Source organism: Globicephala melas, chromosome 2 (assembly GCF_963455315.2).
Source record: "Globicephala melas chromosome 2, mGloMel1.2, whole genome shotgun sequence".
In the NCBI taxonomy this organism is placed as follows: domain Eukaryota; kingdom Metazoa; phylum Chordata; class Mammalia; order Artiodactyla; family Delphinidae; genus Globicephala; species Globicephala melas.
Window position 1 is genome coordinate 152509122 of NC_083315.2, and position 17370 is coordinate 152526491.

Here is a 17370-nt window from a genome sequence, read left to right on the forward strand (position 1 = left end):
TGCCTGTTGTAATACACAAACCCACGACTCCATCCTCCTACTGAACATAAATCTATGACCAATTTGGATAGCTTCTTGAAAATAAGTTTTCAGGAAGGATCCTGGCCGCAGCGCAGGCAAAGAAACAGGCTATCTGACAGGTCAAGTGTCTGTGACCCCTCTGCCTCCCTAGGTGGAGCGGTCCAGGGCGACCGCGGCTGTTCTTTGGCCCTTGTCCCCGCGGCTTAGGGAACCAAGAACTACAACTCCCGGCAGGCCGCGCGGCGCCCCGGCTTCACTAAGAGCAATCCGGAGGTGGCGGCAAGCAAAGTTCCCCGCGAACTCCCGCCACCAGGCTGCTGCTGGAAGCCGGGCGCCGCGTCTCTGTTTCCCACGGGGTGAGTAGGGGCAGCTCCTCGGAGGCCCGCGCAAAGCCCGTGCTGCCAGGGCCGCGGGGCGCGGGTAAGCCAGTATGGACGCGCCCGGCGCCCGCCTCTGCTGGGGCCTCCAGCCGGGAGGGAACCCTGGGCCGGTGACCTTATCATCCGGGGCCCGGCGCGCGGCCACGTGACTCGGGTGACTGGCAGTGCCCCATCACCTCTGCCGCGACTCTCCAGCCTGGCTCACCATTGGGTGGAAGCGTGGCGCAGTCCTGCGTGTAGGTAGAGCTGGAGCTGGAGGGAGGCAGCAGGTGGCTCACCCAGACCTCCTCAGCCTTGGTGGTCTGTGGGCTCCTAGGCGCAGGTGTCCGGGGCTGGAGCGCAGGCTGGATCAGAGCAGGGGCGCGCAGGTATCCTTGCCCTCCGCAGGGGCCTGCGCGACCCCGGAGCGCGCGTATCTATAGCACTTGGTGGGGCCCTGAGCTTCCGGATCTCACAGTAAACGTGTGCTGATGACAGCGCTATATGGAGAGCAGCCTATAGAAGACGCCTAGTACAGCTCTCTCCCCAGGTTAAGTGGCATTTCCTTTCTACTAACTATGAAGTCATTCGATTCAACAAGTACTTATTGATCACCTCCATGATCCTTAGCACTTAGTGGCTGCTCAGGAAATATTTGCGGAGTTGAAAGTGAATTAGACTTTATGTGTGCCTTCACACGTTTTCTTTAAGCAGTAGTTCTCAAACTTTAGCGTGCATCAGAATCACCTGGAGGGCTTGTTGCAACACAGAAACCTGGACCCCATCCCCCAAGTTTCTGATTCAGTAGGTCTGGGGTGGGGAGCGAGCATTTGCATTTCTAACATGCTCCTGGGATATACGGATGCTGCTGGTCTGGGAACATACTTTGGAGTATCACTGTTTTGTAGGAAAAATTCCTGTGAACTTAAAGCACCAACTCGTCACTCCTGGTCCTGGGCCTTTCTGTTCTGTCTTGCCAGTTTAACTTCGGTAGCGTTAGTAAGCATGTACATATTACTTTTTCACTGTTTCTTCCCCCACATTATATACAGATTTTCATGTAGTCTACACTTGTGTCAGTTTTCCTGGGTTACATCATATTGCATCTTTGGCCATTTCTCAGCAGCCCTCAGGATGTAAACTTTGACCTCTGCTGGGAGAGTTTACATTTTTTCCCTTTCTGATATACACTTATTTTCTTGTCACGCAAGGGACCTATAAGACAAGAATAGTGCTTGGTTCATGCATTGCCCCCCCCCCCCCACTTCCACCCAACTCACTGAATAAGCCATCTCAGTTTAGCTATCTACATCAGAGGCACTTCAGGGACCCACCTCAGGGCCCAGCAAGCCCTGTTCTCGTCCGCCTTGCGCTCTCTTGGCTGGAGCAGACACACCTGTATTCAAGTTCTGGCTGCATCACTTAGCTTCCCAGCCAAGTTTTTTACCTTTTCTAAAACTCAGCTTTCTGATCTGTAGAATGAAGCTGTAATAGGATGCACCCCAGGATGTAGTTGTGAGAGTTACATGAGATGTTTAAGCACTTGGCACCGTACATTTCTGCTTACAATCTCACTCACTCTTCTCCTCTTACCTGCTACTCACGCTTTGTGCTTGGTTTTCCACTGTTCTCCCTGAGTCCCCCTATCTCTGGATGAAGTAAGTGGAGAATTCTATTCCTTGCCTGGATGAGATTTATTTTTCCTGTCTACTCTGGGACTTCGGCATCAGTTGGGGATTCCTTTAATCAATATTGACTGAATCACCTTCTGGGCATCAAACACTAGGAAAGAGAGTGATTACATTTGGATTACATTCCTATCTACAGGGCAGGGCAGGGCAGGCTATAAACCTGCTCAGGTCAACTAGATGATCCCTCAGCATTGATATGAAACATGATGGTATCATCCAACTTGGTTGCTTTTTATCTACATCAGTAACCAATTTTCCCTGAAAACCAGATCACTGTCTGCAAATGTATTATTGGGTCTTTTCCAGTCTTGGGAGCAGACCAAAAGAAATACTGCTCGTTTGTCTAACGGTCTCTCTAGGAAATGGGAGGAGGAGCTGTGGTCACTTTATGGGATTAATGGGATTGGAGCCCTAAATTCTTTCCTCTGTGGCCATTCTCACCTGTGCAGCAAACAGGGAGCGGTGATTCTAGGCTTACTGTCCTGTAATGTGGCCTGGGGAGGAGGCAGCAGGTGGATAGTAGCTGAAAAGGCCTAGCCCTGTGAACAGTAAGTGCTTGGTTCTCTGTTTAGTTCTGCACAGAGGGTGGAATTTCATTTGACCATCAACTTTTAATTTGTAGAACTTCCCAGACTCTCCTCTTGCCTTGTCTCAATGCTTGCTAGTATGTTTCCTGTGGTCCAGCGAGATGGATTCCATGCTCATCCTTGATTTGACAATAACACAGCTCTCCTAAATGTTTCATAGCCTGGAATTGGTGGTTTCTAGTGAGGTGCTTTGGTTGATGTGTGACATGCTGTTGACTTCCAGGGTGCCAAGCAGTGTCTTCCCTGTGCCTGGCACTGTTTGGGGGTGGTAGAGGGTCAGAAATCATAGTGACTGATGCAGTTACTTGAGAATGGGGTTAAGAATGTTGGGGATTGGAGGTCTGCGAGTCCCTGTCAGGAAGGTCACGTGCCATAAAGAGAAAGGGCTGAAGGTCTACTCTGCCATTTACCAGCTGAGCCACCTGGGGCAAATCACTCACCCTCTCTGCTCCTTGGTTTCCTGATTTATACCTGGGGATGGTAGTAATATCTGTCTACCTCACTGGATTGTGTGGAATAACTAATGAGATAATGAGTGCAAAGGGCTGTGTAAAGGTCAGTTATTGCTAATATTATTATCTAATGGTTAGGTTTTAGGGTCCAGTGGCCCCAGGCACCTCCCCCTCCCACCCCCAACCAAAAAAAAAGGATGTGCTGTTATGAGAAACAACTCAGGTGAAAGTCAAAAAACGCAAGTAAACAGAACAGGGCAGGTGATTCATTAGCAAAAGATTTAATAATGAAAGGGGTTTTTCATTGACAGACATATTTCACGGCTGACAGGGTCTTTTAAAATTGCTACCCCGAGGAAAGCAACTCATTTACATGTTAAAGACTCACTGACACCTTATGGGAAACTCCAGCTCCAGTCTATTTAGACACAGTTTGACTCCTATATCATCTATTTTATGTTTTTCAATTTCCACCTCTTTTATTACTGAGGACGTTTGCATGAAAACTGGGTCTTGGGAGTTGTGTCTGCTTTGCTACTGCTTCCCCACTCAGAGGTGGGCTTAAGGCTGGGGTGGCCTCATTACCTAGAGGGACAGGCCTGGAGGATGGTGCAACCTGAGGAGGATGGGGTTCGGGGAGGGAAGTCTGGGAGGGATGTTGGGGGTGACTGGAGGAGGATGGCTGTCAAATTGGCAGCTCCAGTTTGTGATTCTCACCTGGGAATCTGTGTTGTTACTGACTCTGTACAGGTCTCATAGGGTATAGTTTACCCATTCATTAATTCATTCATTCAGTAAATACTTTTGGAGCACCTATTCCATGTGCTAAGCAAGGTTATGGCCAACCATAGCCTGCAGGCCAAATCTGACCACACCCATTACTTTACATAGTGTCTATGGCTGTCTTTTGCTTTGTACTACAATGCCGGAGTTGAGTAGTTCTAACAGAGATGTTATAGCCTGCAAAGCCAAAAATATTTCTATATGGTCCTTTACAGAAAAAGTTCGCTGAGCCCTATTCTAGGCAGAGAGAATAGCAAGTGCAAAAGCACTGAGGCTGGAATGTGCCTGGCGTGTTGGAGGAATAGCAGGGAGGCTGGTGGCTTTGGGGTGAAGTGAGCAAGGGGAGACAGTGGAATGGCCTGAAACCCTGGAGGGAACTGGGGAGTCAGATCAAGAAGGCCCTCTCAGGTCACGCCAAGGCCTTGGCTCCTTTGAAACCACATACCTCAGATTGGGACTCGAACCCAATTGCACCTCAGATGGGATTCGAATCCAGCCAAAACTCCTATTGGGACTCGAACCCACGGGCTGGGACTCGAACCCACTGTCTTTTAATTAAAGTCACTCACCTGGTGTCAGGACTTACTGAAGCTCAGGTTCTTTATGTCTCAGTGCAGAAGGAATTCAGTGAGAGGCAAAGTGATAGGCAAGAAGTAGATTCATTAATATAGGACACTTGTGAGGAATATAAGCAGGCAGGCAAGGGGGCTCTGGCCTGAGAACTAAGTGGGAAAGCAGGTTTATTTAGTGAGATACACACTCCATAGACAGATTGTGGACCGTCTCAGAAGGCGAGAGACCCTGAAATATGGGGTGGTTAGTTTTTATGGGCTGAGTAATTTCATAGGCCAGTAAGTGGGAGGATTATTCCAGTCATTTCGGGGAATGGGGGGGATTTCCAGGAATTAGATCATCACCCACTTTTTGGCCGTTTGTGATCAGCTTCTGAACTGTCATGGCGCCTTTGGGTGTGTCATTTAGCTAATGTATCACAATGAGCATATGATGAGGCTCGAGGTCCACTGGAAGTCGAATCTTCTGCCATCTTGGGCCTAATTGGTTCTAACTAGTTGATGTCATATCCTCAATGGCTGTGTCATTCTTTTTTTTTTTTGCAGTACACGGGCCTGTCTCTGTTGTGGCCTTTCCCATTGCGGAGCACAGGCTCCGGACGCGCAGGCTCAGCGGCCATGGCTCACGGGCCCAGCCGCTCCGCGGCATGTGGGATCTTCCCGGACCGGGTCACGAACCCGTGTCCCCTGCATCGGCAGGCGGACTCTCAACCACTGTGCCACCAGGGAAGCCCTGTGTCATTCTTTTAAAGGTTGTGCCCTGTCCCCTTCCCTCCTGTCTCACTTTGAGTGAGGTGGGAGCCATTGGAGAGTTTAGAGCAGAGGAATGCAGAGTTTGACTTGTTTCCATGTTGAGAATAGACTGGAGAAAGTTTCACTCTCTCATTCATTCATTCAGTCTCTTTTTTTTTTTTTTAGCAGACTTATTTACTCACTTATTATTTATTAGTGAATTCTGCCCTTTGCATTTAGTGGAAGAGGCAGATATAGGGCCAGATTATTAGAGGTAAAATCAGTGTACAATGAGACCAGAGAGGAAGGAGCAAGGAACTCTGATTGGCTGACAAAACTTCATAGAGGGATAATGCGGGATTGAGTGTGGGGGGATATTTTGGGAGATGAAGCTGGAAAGGTGGGTTGGGATGAGAATGGGGTGGGCCTTGAATGCCTTGCTAGAGAATTTGGACTTTTTGATAGAGAGTGGGTAGGTAAGAGTGTTAAGAATGCACTTGTGGGTTAGGATGATGATGACTTGTGTGGCAGAGTGAAGGTTGGCTGGGATGTGGGGAAGTGTTTGGAATGGGGAATGGTTGAATGGTTCAGGCAAGATGTGATGGGTTTCTCCCACCTCCTTTATTAATTGTACAAGGTTGCGCTGAATTCTGGTCCCTGAGTGCTAGGAGTTCTTCTATATAAGCTCTTCAGCTTTTCAGAGAAGAAGAAATGAAGTTTAAAATAACAATAAGGAGAAGAAGTCTCATTTACTGAGCATGGTAGGCATTCTGTTAAAGCAGCATCTCATTTAATTCCCACAATGACCCTATGAGGTAGGTACTATCAAGAGCCTCTTTTGTAAATGGAGGCTCTAAGAGGTTGTGGTTTGCTCACGGTCACACAGCTGGTGAGCAGTAGAGCCGAGGCTCTTCCCGGCTCCAGAGGCTGAGTTCCTGACCACCGGTTGCTCTGTACTGCCTTCTTAGTGTGGGCTTTTCTGCAGACCCCACAAGGAAGGTCCCTGGATCACCCCTCATGGACCTTTTCGAACTGATGATCTTGAAGGAGGAAGGTGTGTGAGGAGTTGAGGGCACTCAGCCTAATTTAAGGCCTGCGTCCGGGTCCAACTGGCAACCTGTGTCTTGGCAGAAACAAGGTGGAGGGGACATTGAGCGTGCTGCCCCTTTCGATTGAAAATACTACAGGCTGAGGGTGTAGAGAGCAAGATGAAAAGGTAGGGCTAGGTGGGGGACTGCCAAGATGCTAGAAGTGGGGCGTGCAGAAGTTGATAGGGGAGTAACAAGATCCTTTACTAAGCCTGGCATTGGGTGAAGACAGAATAACAACAACCACAATGGCGGTGGTGGTAATACTGTTACTGGAGGGGGACCCCTTCTAGGGTCCGGGCGTGGGCTCTTGTCTAACTCGGAAATAAATTGTCCAAGGAGACTGACAAAACAAAGGGCTTTATTGAGAAGGGACACTCCAACGGAGAATAGCAGGGAAAGGGAACCCAGGAGGACTGCTCTGCCACGTGGCTCGCGGTCTCACGTTTTATGGCGCGGGGGGGGGTGGGGTGGGGGTGGGTTTTAGCCTTCCGGGTAGTCTCTGGCCAATCATCTTTGTGCTCATATTTGGTCTGACTCAGAGTCCTTCCTGGTGGCACGTGCATCTCTCAGCCAAGATGGTTTCCCGCGTGAGGGTTTCTGGGAGGTTGGCAGGACGTATTATGGGCGCGGGTCTCCTCCCTTCTCTTGGCCCCTCCCCAATTCTTCTTTGGTGGCAGCTTGTCAGTATCCTGCTCCTTATTGGGACCTCCTGTTGTGAGACAACTCATGCAAGTGGTTATTACCGTGCCTGGCCAGGGTGGGCGGTTTTGGTCCAAGGCTCCCTAACAATAGTAATTGCTACTGTGTTCTTACTGTGTAGGTGGCACCTTGCTAAACATTTTGCATGATTTCCTTATTCCTCACCAACTCATCAAGTAGGCACTGCTATGATCATCCCCATGTTACAGACAAGGTCATGGGATTGAGAGAGAGTTAGCAGTCTGCCCCTGCTTACCCAATGTGTAAGTGATGGTGTCGGGACTCAAACTCAGGCCCACTGGATTCTGGAGTGCTCATTCTCAACCACTGTGCTCTCTCTCATCTGAAAGGAATGAGGGATGGGGTAAGGAAGTTTTCATAAAACAAAGAAGATGTAAAGAAAGGGGACACTGCAAAGCAAGGTTTAATTTATTCTTTTTGTTTATAAACCCCTTTCTTGCAGAGTTAGGAACTGCTCCCAGGAGTTGGGCCAGAGCATTTGTTTTTAGTGAAAGAAATGAGTTTCTTAAATTATCCCCTTAAAAATAATTGCTTGCTGGGCTTCCCTGGTGGCGCAGTGGTTGAGAATCCGCCTGCCGATGCAGGGGACATGGGTTCGTGCCCCGGTCTGGGAAGATCCCACATGCCGCGGAGCGGCTGGGCCCGTGAGCCATGGCCGCTGAGCCTGTGCGTCCAGAGCCTGTGCTCCGCAACAGGAGAGGCCACAACAGTGAGAGGCCCGCGTACCGCAAAAAAAAAAAAAAAAAAAAAAAAATTGCTTGCATGGGACTTCCTTGGTGGTGCAGTGGTTAAGAATCCATCTGCTGATGCAGGGGACACGGGTTCAAGCCCTGGTCCGGGAAGATCTCACATGTCGCGGAGCAGCTAAACCCATGCACCACAACTACTGAGCCTTAGATCTAGAGCCCGCGAGCCACAACTGCTGAGCCCACATGCCACAACTACTGAAACCCATGTGCCTGGAGCCCGTGCTCTGCAACAAGAGAAGCCACCGCAATGAGAAGCCCCCACTCACTGCAACTAGAGAAAGCCCGCGTGCAGCAACGAAGATCCAATGCAGCCAAAAAAAAAAAAAAAAAAAATTGCTGCAGTCATCCTTGTTGGGTGAATGCAGTCATCTGGGGTTGTGAGTGGGTAGGATAAACTTGGAAGGGGGCATGGTTTCACTGATGAATTTGAACATGTGAAGCCTCTCTTTATTAAAAATGAAATATTTAGAAGAGTGGTTCTCAAACTTTGCATAAAAATAACCCAATATATTTCCTATTAAAATGCAGATTCCTGAGTCCTACCCCCAGCTTTGATGATTCAGTGGGCCAAGGGGTGAACTTCAGAAATCTGCACTTTTTTTTTTTTTTTTTTTTACTTTACTACATCATTATCATTATTATTATTTTTTTGGAGTATAGTTGATTTACAGTGTTTCAGGTGTATAGCAAAGTGATTCAGTTATACATATATATTATTTTTCACATTCTTTTCCATTATAGGTTATTATAAGATATTGAATATAGTTCCCTATGCTTTACAGTAGGTCCTTGTTGTTTATCTATTTTATATATAGTAGCGTGTATCTGTTAATCTCACATTCCCAATTTATCCCTTCCCCCACTTTCCCCTTTGGTAATCATAAGCTTGCTTTCTATGTCCGTGAGTCTAGCAGAAATCTACATTTTTGAAATGGCACCCAGATAGATATTTATTTTTTTTAAGAGTTCCTCTGACCACACTTTAGAAATGCTGGCTAGGAAAAAACACTGCAAAGGGAAAAACAATGGGATTATAAAAAGAACTGGGTCCAGAAAAGTCAAGAAAGGAGAGAAAAAGAAACAGAACAGGTAGGAATATAGAAAGCACAGAAGATGGTAAAATTAAATCCAAATACATAAGTGATTCTGTTAAATGCAAACAAAATCAACTATATGCTATTTAGAGAAACAGTATAAAGTGTAAGTTGAAAGTAAAAGAATGGAAAAATATGTCCCTGTGGATACTTAAAAAAAATCTGTGACTATATTATGAGGCATGAGTCAAGATAGACTTTAAAGAAAATGCAGACAAGGCTGTTTGGAGCAATTATTTCCATACAAAGGGGAAACAGAGGCACAGAGCAGGGAGGGGATGGTCACAGACTGAGTCCAGGGCAGAAGCAAACAGGGTGATGACCTAAATTTTCCTGCTGCATTTGTGCCGGGTTTGCAGCTGCAGGTGGCTTGATGGTGGCCCTTCTGGGTGGGACTTCTCCACTGGCAGCTGCAGCTGCGGTCAAGGACTTTATTCTGATATAGAATTCCTAGGAATTGAAGGGGAATCTGCCCACTGGCTACAGTGGCCCCAAAGACTGTCTGTGCAGCCACCTGGCACGCTGAGCAGTACAAGTAGGGTGGGGAAAGGGAGCCGGGAGCCCACTTGGTCCCACTGAATGGGAGTGTGAGTTTGGTGAAACGGAGCAAATCAGCAGGTGGACCTTGAGCCCCTAACCAGAAAGCAGCCTGGAGGGCTGTGAGTGGACAAGTAGTAACAGCCATGGTGTTTGCCCTCAAGGAGCTTACAGTCTAGAAAAGGGGCTGTCTATTCTAATTAAAATAAATATTTTGAAAATCAGTCAGATGTGGAGGGCTTACCTGGCTGCTCTGACCAGCTGCCATCTTGGCTGTGGTTACTTCTGACCTGGGCACAGGGGGCTAATGACGCCTTTGTGTGCTTAGTGGTCCAGTCATAGTTTCCGTAAGAGTCGTTAACACGCACTCGCTTCTCTTATCTAAAACAGCATCCTTCATCACATATTCGTCATCTTCCTCTTACCCACTTTGATTTTCTTCTCAGCACTGAATACCTGCTGCTATTCTAATACATGTCCGTTTGCTTGTGATCTGTCATCCCCTCTAGACTGTAAGAACGTTGTCTGTTTTCTTGGCTCTCTCCCTAGTGCCTAGAACAGTGCCTGGTACTGTTGAAGGAAGAATGACTTTGACAGTTGACTTATGCTGGGTACTGTGCTAAGCATTTCACATACACGATCTCATCTTATCCCAACAGCTTTTGAGGTAGGTATCCTCCTGTTTTACAAATGAGGAAACACAGGTGCAGCGAGATTGAGGAAATGACTGAAGATCATGCAGTCTAAGTGGCAGAGCCCAGATTTGAATTTGACCACCTGGGAAACTCTTAACTGCGCCTCTTCCTCTGCTTTCCTTCTTCAGGGTCTGGGGACATGGCCCGGAGGGCTCTCAAGCTTGCTTCGTGGACCAGCATGGCTCTTGCCGCCTCTGGCGTCTACCTCTACAGCAACAAGTACTTGGACCTCAACGACTTTGGCGCTGTCAGGGTGGGCAGAGCAGTTGCCACGGTAGGTTCTTCACCTTTTGGGAGGGGCAGAGGAACTGCAGTATTACTTGCAGGTGTTCATACATGTAGCAGATGTACCTGCCAGTCACACATATGTGGAGATTCACATGTACCCTTACACGTGTGAAGCTCCCACTACACAGTTGCACAGGCATGGGTGTGCACCCCTGTGTGCCTGTATCCCTGTTCACACAGCCTCTGGCATCCTGAAGTTAAACAGAGTGGTATTGCATGGGGTCTCTGTTCTGAAGCCTTTACCTTTACAGAACCTCCTTACCTTATTTTAGTGACAGACTCAGGAGGCGGTCTTCTCAGGAAACACATGGAAAGAGAGCTTTGCAGCTTTGAGTAAATTCTACCAGAAAACTTGGGCTGCCTCCAGTGAGCTCGTGAATGGTTCGTGATGCAGGGCTCATGCTCTGAGTATCTATGCCTCGAAGAACTTTGCCGATCCCCTCCAAGCTCCAAACTAACAGAATCTGAATTGAATATTTGACTGTTAGAGGCTTTCTCCAGTGGTTCAGGAACATCGTTCTGGTGTGATTGCATCCTCTTTAACTCTGCTGAAAGTGGCTGTTCCAGGCAGCCCTACATAATTGCTCCATTGGTGGGTAGAGTGCCACATGCGTCCTGCTTTCTTTCCTCCTTTGTCTGCTGCAGGATGAGCCCATGCTTTCTTCCCCTCGGTGTAGAGACACTCTGATGCACAGTCTGTCTGGGCTGTTGTCTAATCATTTCCTTAATACTCAGTGTTGTCCCGTCTTCTTCCTAGCCTGGCTCAGATGTAGTGCCTGCTCTTTAACGTAAACTGGGTCATAGACTCAAGATTAGTAAATAGATAAACAGGCCATGGCATATGTAGTGATTCCTAAGTGTTTGCTGAATGCCTTTTTGGGGCCTAGCATTATCTTATATGTCTTAGGGGTAGAAACGAACTGTCCCATGCAGGTGCAGCTTTTTTTTTTTTTTAATGTATATATTTTAAAAATTTATTTATTTATTTATTTATTTTTGCTGTGTTGGGTCTTCGTTTCTGTGCGAGGGCTTTCTCCAGTTGTGGCGAGAGGGGGCCACTCTTCATCTCAGTGCGCGGGCCTCTCACTATCATGGCCTCTCTTGTTGTGGGGCACAGGCTCCAGACGCGCAGGCTCAGTAGTTGTGGCTCACGGGGCTAGGTGCTCCGCGGCATGTGGTATCTTCCCAGACCAGGGCTCGAACCCATGTCCCCTGTATTAGCTGGCAGATTCCCAATCACTGCGCCACCAGGGAAGCCCCTACAGGTGCAGCTTTGAAGGACCTTCTGGCTGAGGAGTGTTCACATGAATGGGTCAAAAAAACAATCTAGGGCTTCCCTGGTGGCACAGTGGTTAAGAATCCGCCTACCAATGCAGGGGGACATGGGTTCGAGCCCTGGTCTGGGAAGATCCCACATGCCGTGAAGCAGCTAAGCCTGTGCGCCACAACTACTGAGCCTGCGCTCTAGAGCCTGCAAGCCACAACTACCAAGCCTGCGTGCCACAACTACTGAAGCCCATATGCCTAGAGCCTGTGCTCCACAACAAGAGAAGCCACCACGAGAAGTCCGTGCACCGCAATGAAGAGTAGCCTGGCACTGTGAAAGGTGCAGGGGATACGATGATGAACAGGAAGGACATGCCCCTGAGCTTATAGAGCTTAATTTCTAGTGAAGTGGAAACCATCCATATACAAGGAAACAAATGAGCAAGGTAATTTTGGATGGTAGTTTGCTATAATAAATAATTGGGAGTTCCTGGTGGATGGGGGTAACTTTAGATTGAGGGTCTCTGCAGGGGTAGCATTTGTACAGAGCCTTGAATGACAGGAAGAAGCCAGCTAGCTCGAAATCTGGGAGCAGGGCCTCTTAGAGGTTGGACTGCCTCTCTAGACATACCACCTGTGTCAGGGGGCTGCAGCTGCAGGCCTTGGACAGAGGAGTAATATTTGATGTCTGGTGCTAAGCCTTCCTCTTCCTTGGTTCACAGACAGCTGCCATCAGTTACGACTATCTTACCTCCTTGAGGAGTGTCCCCTATGGTTCAGAGGAATACTTGCAGCTTCGATCCAAGGTAAGGGACCTGTGGGACCCATCTGAGCTAGACCAGGCCTGGGTAAGTCCTGAAGTGACTGCAAAGCCAGCAAGCTTCCTGAGTGCAGCTGGAGGTGGGTGGGGGCAGTGTAGGGATTGAGGCTGGGGGCTTGGGAGGAAGGAGGGGGCGTGTTTTAGTGCCCATGGGCTGGGCTGCCAAGCTGCCGTCAAGCTGGACCCCCCAGTACTGAGGTTATAAATCTATAAGGTGCTGCTGGGGAGGCTGGTGTGTATGTCTGGGGAGGGCACGCGTCTGGGATGACTCAGGAGGAATGAAGGCTCTGTCCCTGAGATAACTCAGCTGGCTTCTAAACTGCCTTGTCAGGCAAAACCCAGTTGAGAGAGGTTAATTGCCTTCCTGTCCTCTGAAGGCTACGCCGGGGCCTATTGTAGGTCTCTGAGTGGAGCTGCCGACCACACACTCTGTTTTGATTTGGAACAGGATGGTTGATTTTGGTGCTATGTCTACATGTCCCAAAGAGTTGGGGGATTAAGCAAGAGGGCACTTGTGTGGGATGTAAGTTGAGTTTGAGGTCAAGTGTATATAACTTTGGTTCTCCCAGAGAGAGGTTTGTGATAGATCTGTGTATCTTTACTCAGCCTGGAAGGCCCTTTGCCCCTTAGAAAATTCCTAGTCATCCTTCAGGACTCAGCTCAAATACCTTTCCTCTGTGACACTTACCTCCTCAGTCATCCTAGGTGGCTGGAATAATTAATTTTTAAATTTTTATTTAAACTTTTCATTATGGAAATTTCAACCATCCATAAGGGTAGAGTAGTATGAGCCCCTATGGAACTGTCATCCAGCTTCAGAAATTATCAGCCTTTTGCCAATCTTGTTTCATCTACTCTTCCCTTTATTTATTCATTCCTTCATTTACTTCTTTATTCATTTATTTATTTATTATTATTTTTTGCTGAAATATTTAAAAACAAATCTCTGGCATCATATTATTTCATTTGTAAATACTTCAGAATGTATCTCTAGCAGATAAGGACCTTAAAAAAACCTTAACTACGGTACCATGATCATACCTAACAAAATTGATAATAATTCCTTAATAACCTCTAGTAGCTAGTCCATATTCAAATCTTCCTTTTTGGGACTTCCCTGGTGGCGCAGTGGTTAAGAATCCGCCTGCCAATGCAGGGGATGGGGGTTCGAGCCCTGGTGCAGGAAGATCCCACATGCCGCGGAGCAACTAAGCCCGTGTGCCACAATTACTGAGCCTGTGCTCTAGAGCCCATAAGCCACAACTACTGAGCCTGTGCTCTAGAGCCTGTGAGCCACAACTACTGAGCCTGTGCTCTAGAGCCCGTGTGCCACAACTGCTGAGCCCGCATGCCACAACTGCTGAAGCCTGTGTGCCTAGAGCTCGTGCTCCGCAACAAGAGAAGCCACCGCAATGAGAAGCCCGTGCACTGCAAGGAAGAGTAGCCCCCGCTCGCCACAACTAGAGAAAGCCCGCGGGCAGCAACAAAGACCCAACACAGCCAAAAATAAATAAATAAATAAATAAATTTATTTTTAAAAAAACCTTCCATGTTGTCCCCAAAATTTCTTTTTTAAGTTGATTCAAATCTGGATCCAAACAAGGTTCATATATTATGTTTGGCTGATGTTTCCTAAATCTTTTTAAGTCTATAATATTTCCCCTCCCTGCTTTTTGGGGGAGCTATTTGCTTGTTGAAGAAACCAGATCATTTATCCTGTGGAATTTCCTACATTCAGCATTTGGCTGATTGCATCCTCACAGTGTCATTTAATGAGAAGTAAATTCAATGGTACACAATTCAAAATATATAATATTTGAACATAAAAAATGACCCTCCTATCCCTGTTTCTCAGGTACCCAATTTTTCTGCCTGGAGGTGATCATTATTTCTTGTATATCTTTCCAGAGAGATCTTCGTATTTGTATTTAACCACTCTATGTTCTTTATTCCTGTCATAGATGATAGTTGGTTATGTGTCTTTCTCTCTCTTTAGACCATAAATTCTTTTAGATCAGGGATGGGTCTTTCTTTTTTACATCTCCTATCTCTAGCAGTGATGCCTGGGACTGAGTTGAGTTAATGTCTGTCTCAATGCCAGGCTGTACCCTGCTAGCTCCCTGCCTTGGGAGAGGCCCCAGAAAGAGAGTAAGGTTTGTAGTCAGAAGACCTGAGTTTGTGCCTTGGCTTTGAGAAGGTCATTCCAACTTTTGGGGTCTGTGGACTACAGATAGTTATACCACTTACTGAGGTATGGATAGTATCTGAGACAGTGTGTTGTGAATGTAAATGTAAATAAAGCAGGTATCAAAACTAAGTCAGATGTCTACTAGAAGGTATGCTCCATGAGGAAAGAGACTTGGTCTATGTTGTGTATCTTCACTTCTGCAGCACCTACTACAGTACCCAGGACACAGTAGCTCCTAAATAAAGGTTTGTTGAATGAATGAATGAATGAAATGTTAGTTTGTATTGGAAGATCTCAAAGTCCTTGTCTCTGAGACCTAATGCCCCCTGCTTTTCCCTACCCCCTTTTCTCCACCTAACCAATGCTATGGGCCTTGGAACCCACCAGAGCCACGTTTTGCAGAGAGGTCCAGGCCAGGGCACAGGGGCAAGCCCTCTGCCTTGGGGAATCTGCAGAGCAGACGGGGGGATGGATGTCATGAAGACAGTTGCCCTTCATGTGTAAGTCATCTGGAAAGCAGTGGTGCTGCAGGTCCTGGAGAAGCTTGGGGGAATGCAGTTAGGAAAGTACAGTCTGGCAGTTGACAAGAGAGCAGCAGCGCGTGGTGACTGGCACCAGATAACAGGGTGCAGGCTGGTCCCTGGGAGTTGTGCCTGGGAAGGGAGAGCCGGCCAGCACTAAAGAGCACAAGTAAATACCGCAGAAGTGTTTTCTTGCATCGGAGCACTTATCTGTTCTGGTCTGTGAGACTGATAAAGAAGTGAGTGACGGGTAAAACATAATTATCTCACCTGTTAAGCCAGTGTCCCCAGGTCCTGGAGTGCGCCAGAGCCGGGAGCTTGGCAGGCAGTGACTTCGAGAAGCACTTTCAAGGTTAGTGCTCAGCTGGCTGGGATCGCAGTGACTCAGCTCTGCTTCGAGAGGGGGTGGGAGCCAGCGTGAAGGTGTGTTTTCTAGGGGCACGGTGGCACTTTGCTGGGCAGTGAGGGCGTGGGACGGGACCCAGGTGCTTTGGAGAACGAGACTCCTGGTGCCCAGAAAGGACGGGTGTGAACTTGCCTGTGCCTGAAGCAGAAAGAAGTCACTGCTGGTACAGCTGTCCAGACGATGGGCTGGAGGAGGCAGGACTGAGTTGACTCTGACCAAGGAGTCGAGGTGTAGTGGACATATGTTAATTTTGCAGCACAGGAGCCATTCTTGTTTTAGGGAGCAGCATCTAAACTTTCCTTTGGGGAACCACTCCTATCTCATATACATGCCTTGAGGTTTGAGTGTAGCTCCCCCCACCCTCAGGGTGGGCATGTGACTTTGGCTATCAGTGTAGTCCATTCCTCTGGCCCTAGTGATTGATTCAAGGATGAGTATCTAAGCCAGTGCTGGTCAGTGAACTTAAATCAGCTCCAGGACTTTTGGGGGTGTCCCCCCTGTGACACTGTCTTTTCTGCTGGATTACCTGAGAGTATCAGATGTTGGCTTAGAGCTGCTGGCAGCCATTTTGCCACCACGAGGGGAGAGCCCATCTGTGAATGGAGCCAGTATTGTGGAGAGATATATTTGAGTCCTAAGCTAGACTACCACTGGACTTTTCAGTTATTTATGCCAGGAAATTCTCTTTTTGTTTAAGATGTTTTGAGTTCAGTTTTCTGTTCCTTGCAGCCAAATGAGTTCTGATAAACTCTTGGGGAAGCGTAATTAGTGTTTTGATAGGTCACAGAAGGACCAGTAACTCAAGGAAAGAAATGAAATTCAGAAATTCTAAGGCCCATGGAGGATGAGGAGATAGAACGATGGTGCTGGGTAGAATGTGAGCCATTTTGGACCTAGAGCTCCTGGTCTGTCACCCAACACCTCTACTTCCCTAACTGTAAAGTGGGTCTTTGCCCCAGCTAAGTTTGTAAGAACAGAGATGAGAAGCTTTACTTAATTAAATACTGTGGGTTATTTAACCAGCCAGAGAGGAGATCTAGAAGCACAGTTTGCCTTGATGGCTCCTTACCATTTTAATGAACAAGTTAATTATTTTCTATTTTTCTTATTTTTACATGTATTAATTGGAATTATCCTACAAGAAATAGCTGTCCCTTCTCAATCAGTTATTTGTTTATTTTTATCAGTATCAACTCATGGATATTTATTTTATTCTATGGGTTAGAGTCCAAAATAATCATTATTTCTTTTTATCACTCAAATTGTTCTGACTTCGGCCATTGGGAGCTTCTTCAGGTTGTCTCCTGTGTTCTTTTGATATGCCCCATCATTTTTCAGCACTGTCTTAACTTTGTGGTACCACAAGTTGCCCCAGGCTCATCTTGTATTTTCATTGCCCAATCCCTGGAATCAGTCACTTCTCCAAGGAGCCCTGATTCCTTTTATTGGAGAATGGTATTCAGAAACCAAGATGTGGATGCATGTTGCTACTGGGGTGCTGTTGTTTCTAGGCTCTTCCAGGAGACATAGCTAGGAAATATATGGATGTATACTTAGCTCATGCATAAACACATCTGTCTATTAAAAAAACATGAGCTCATGCTGATACCTCTAATTTCAATCTAAACTCACAGAGTTCATTATAGCCTTCTCGCTTTCCTTATATGTAACTTATTTCTCCAACAGTGAGAATGCCTATTATCTACAATATATTCACTTATTTGTTAAACCCTAGTATAGCCCAAATTAGTTAACACCCCTAAGGCATACAAGAGCAGAGAGAGTGGCTCAAGGTGAA

The 17370-nt window shown here is 47.2% G+C and overlaps 1 protein-coding gene across 8 annotated transcripts in view; it reads left to right on the top strand.

The window, feature by feature from the left end:
• The first annotated feature begins 273 nt into the window (after window positions 1–273).
• Window positions 274–17370, top strand: part of ADCK1 (aarF domain containing kinase 1) — a 112102-nt gene continuing 95005 nt past the window's right edge. For 3 of the 8 annotated variants that reach the window (XM_030831906.2, XM_030831911.2, XM_030831913.2), the window contains exons 1-3: window positions 274–377; window positions 10212–10357; window positions 12360–12443. In XM_030831906.2, coding sequence (XP_030687766.1) covers window positions 10223–10357; window positions 12360–12443 — 219 coding nt within the window. In that variant the 5' untranslated portion in view covers window positions 274–377; window positions 10212–10222. Of the gene's footprint in view, window positions 378–538; window positions 770–793; window positions 931–10211; window positions 10358–12359; window positions 12444–17370 lie in introns of those variants that run through there. The other 5 variants (XM_060295119.1, XM_060295121.2, XM_060295120.1 and 2 more) reach the window with 5 other exon arrangements.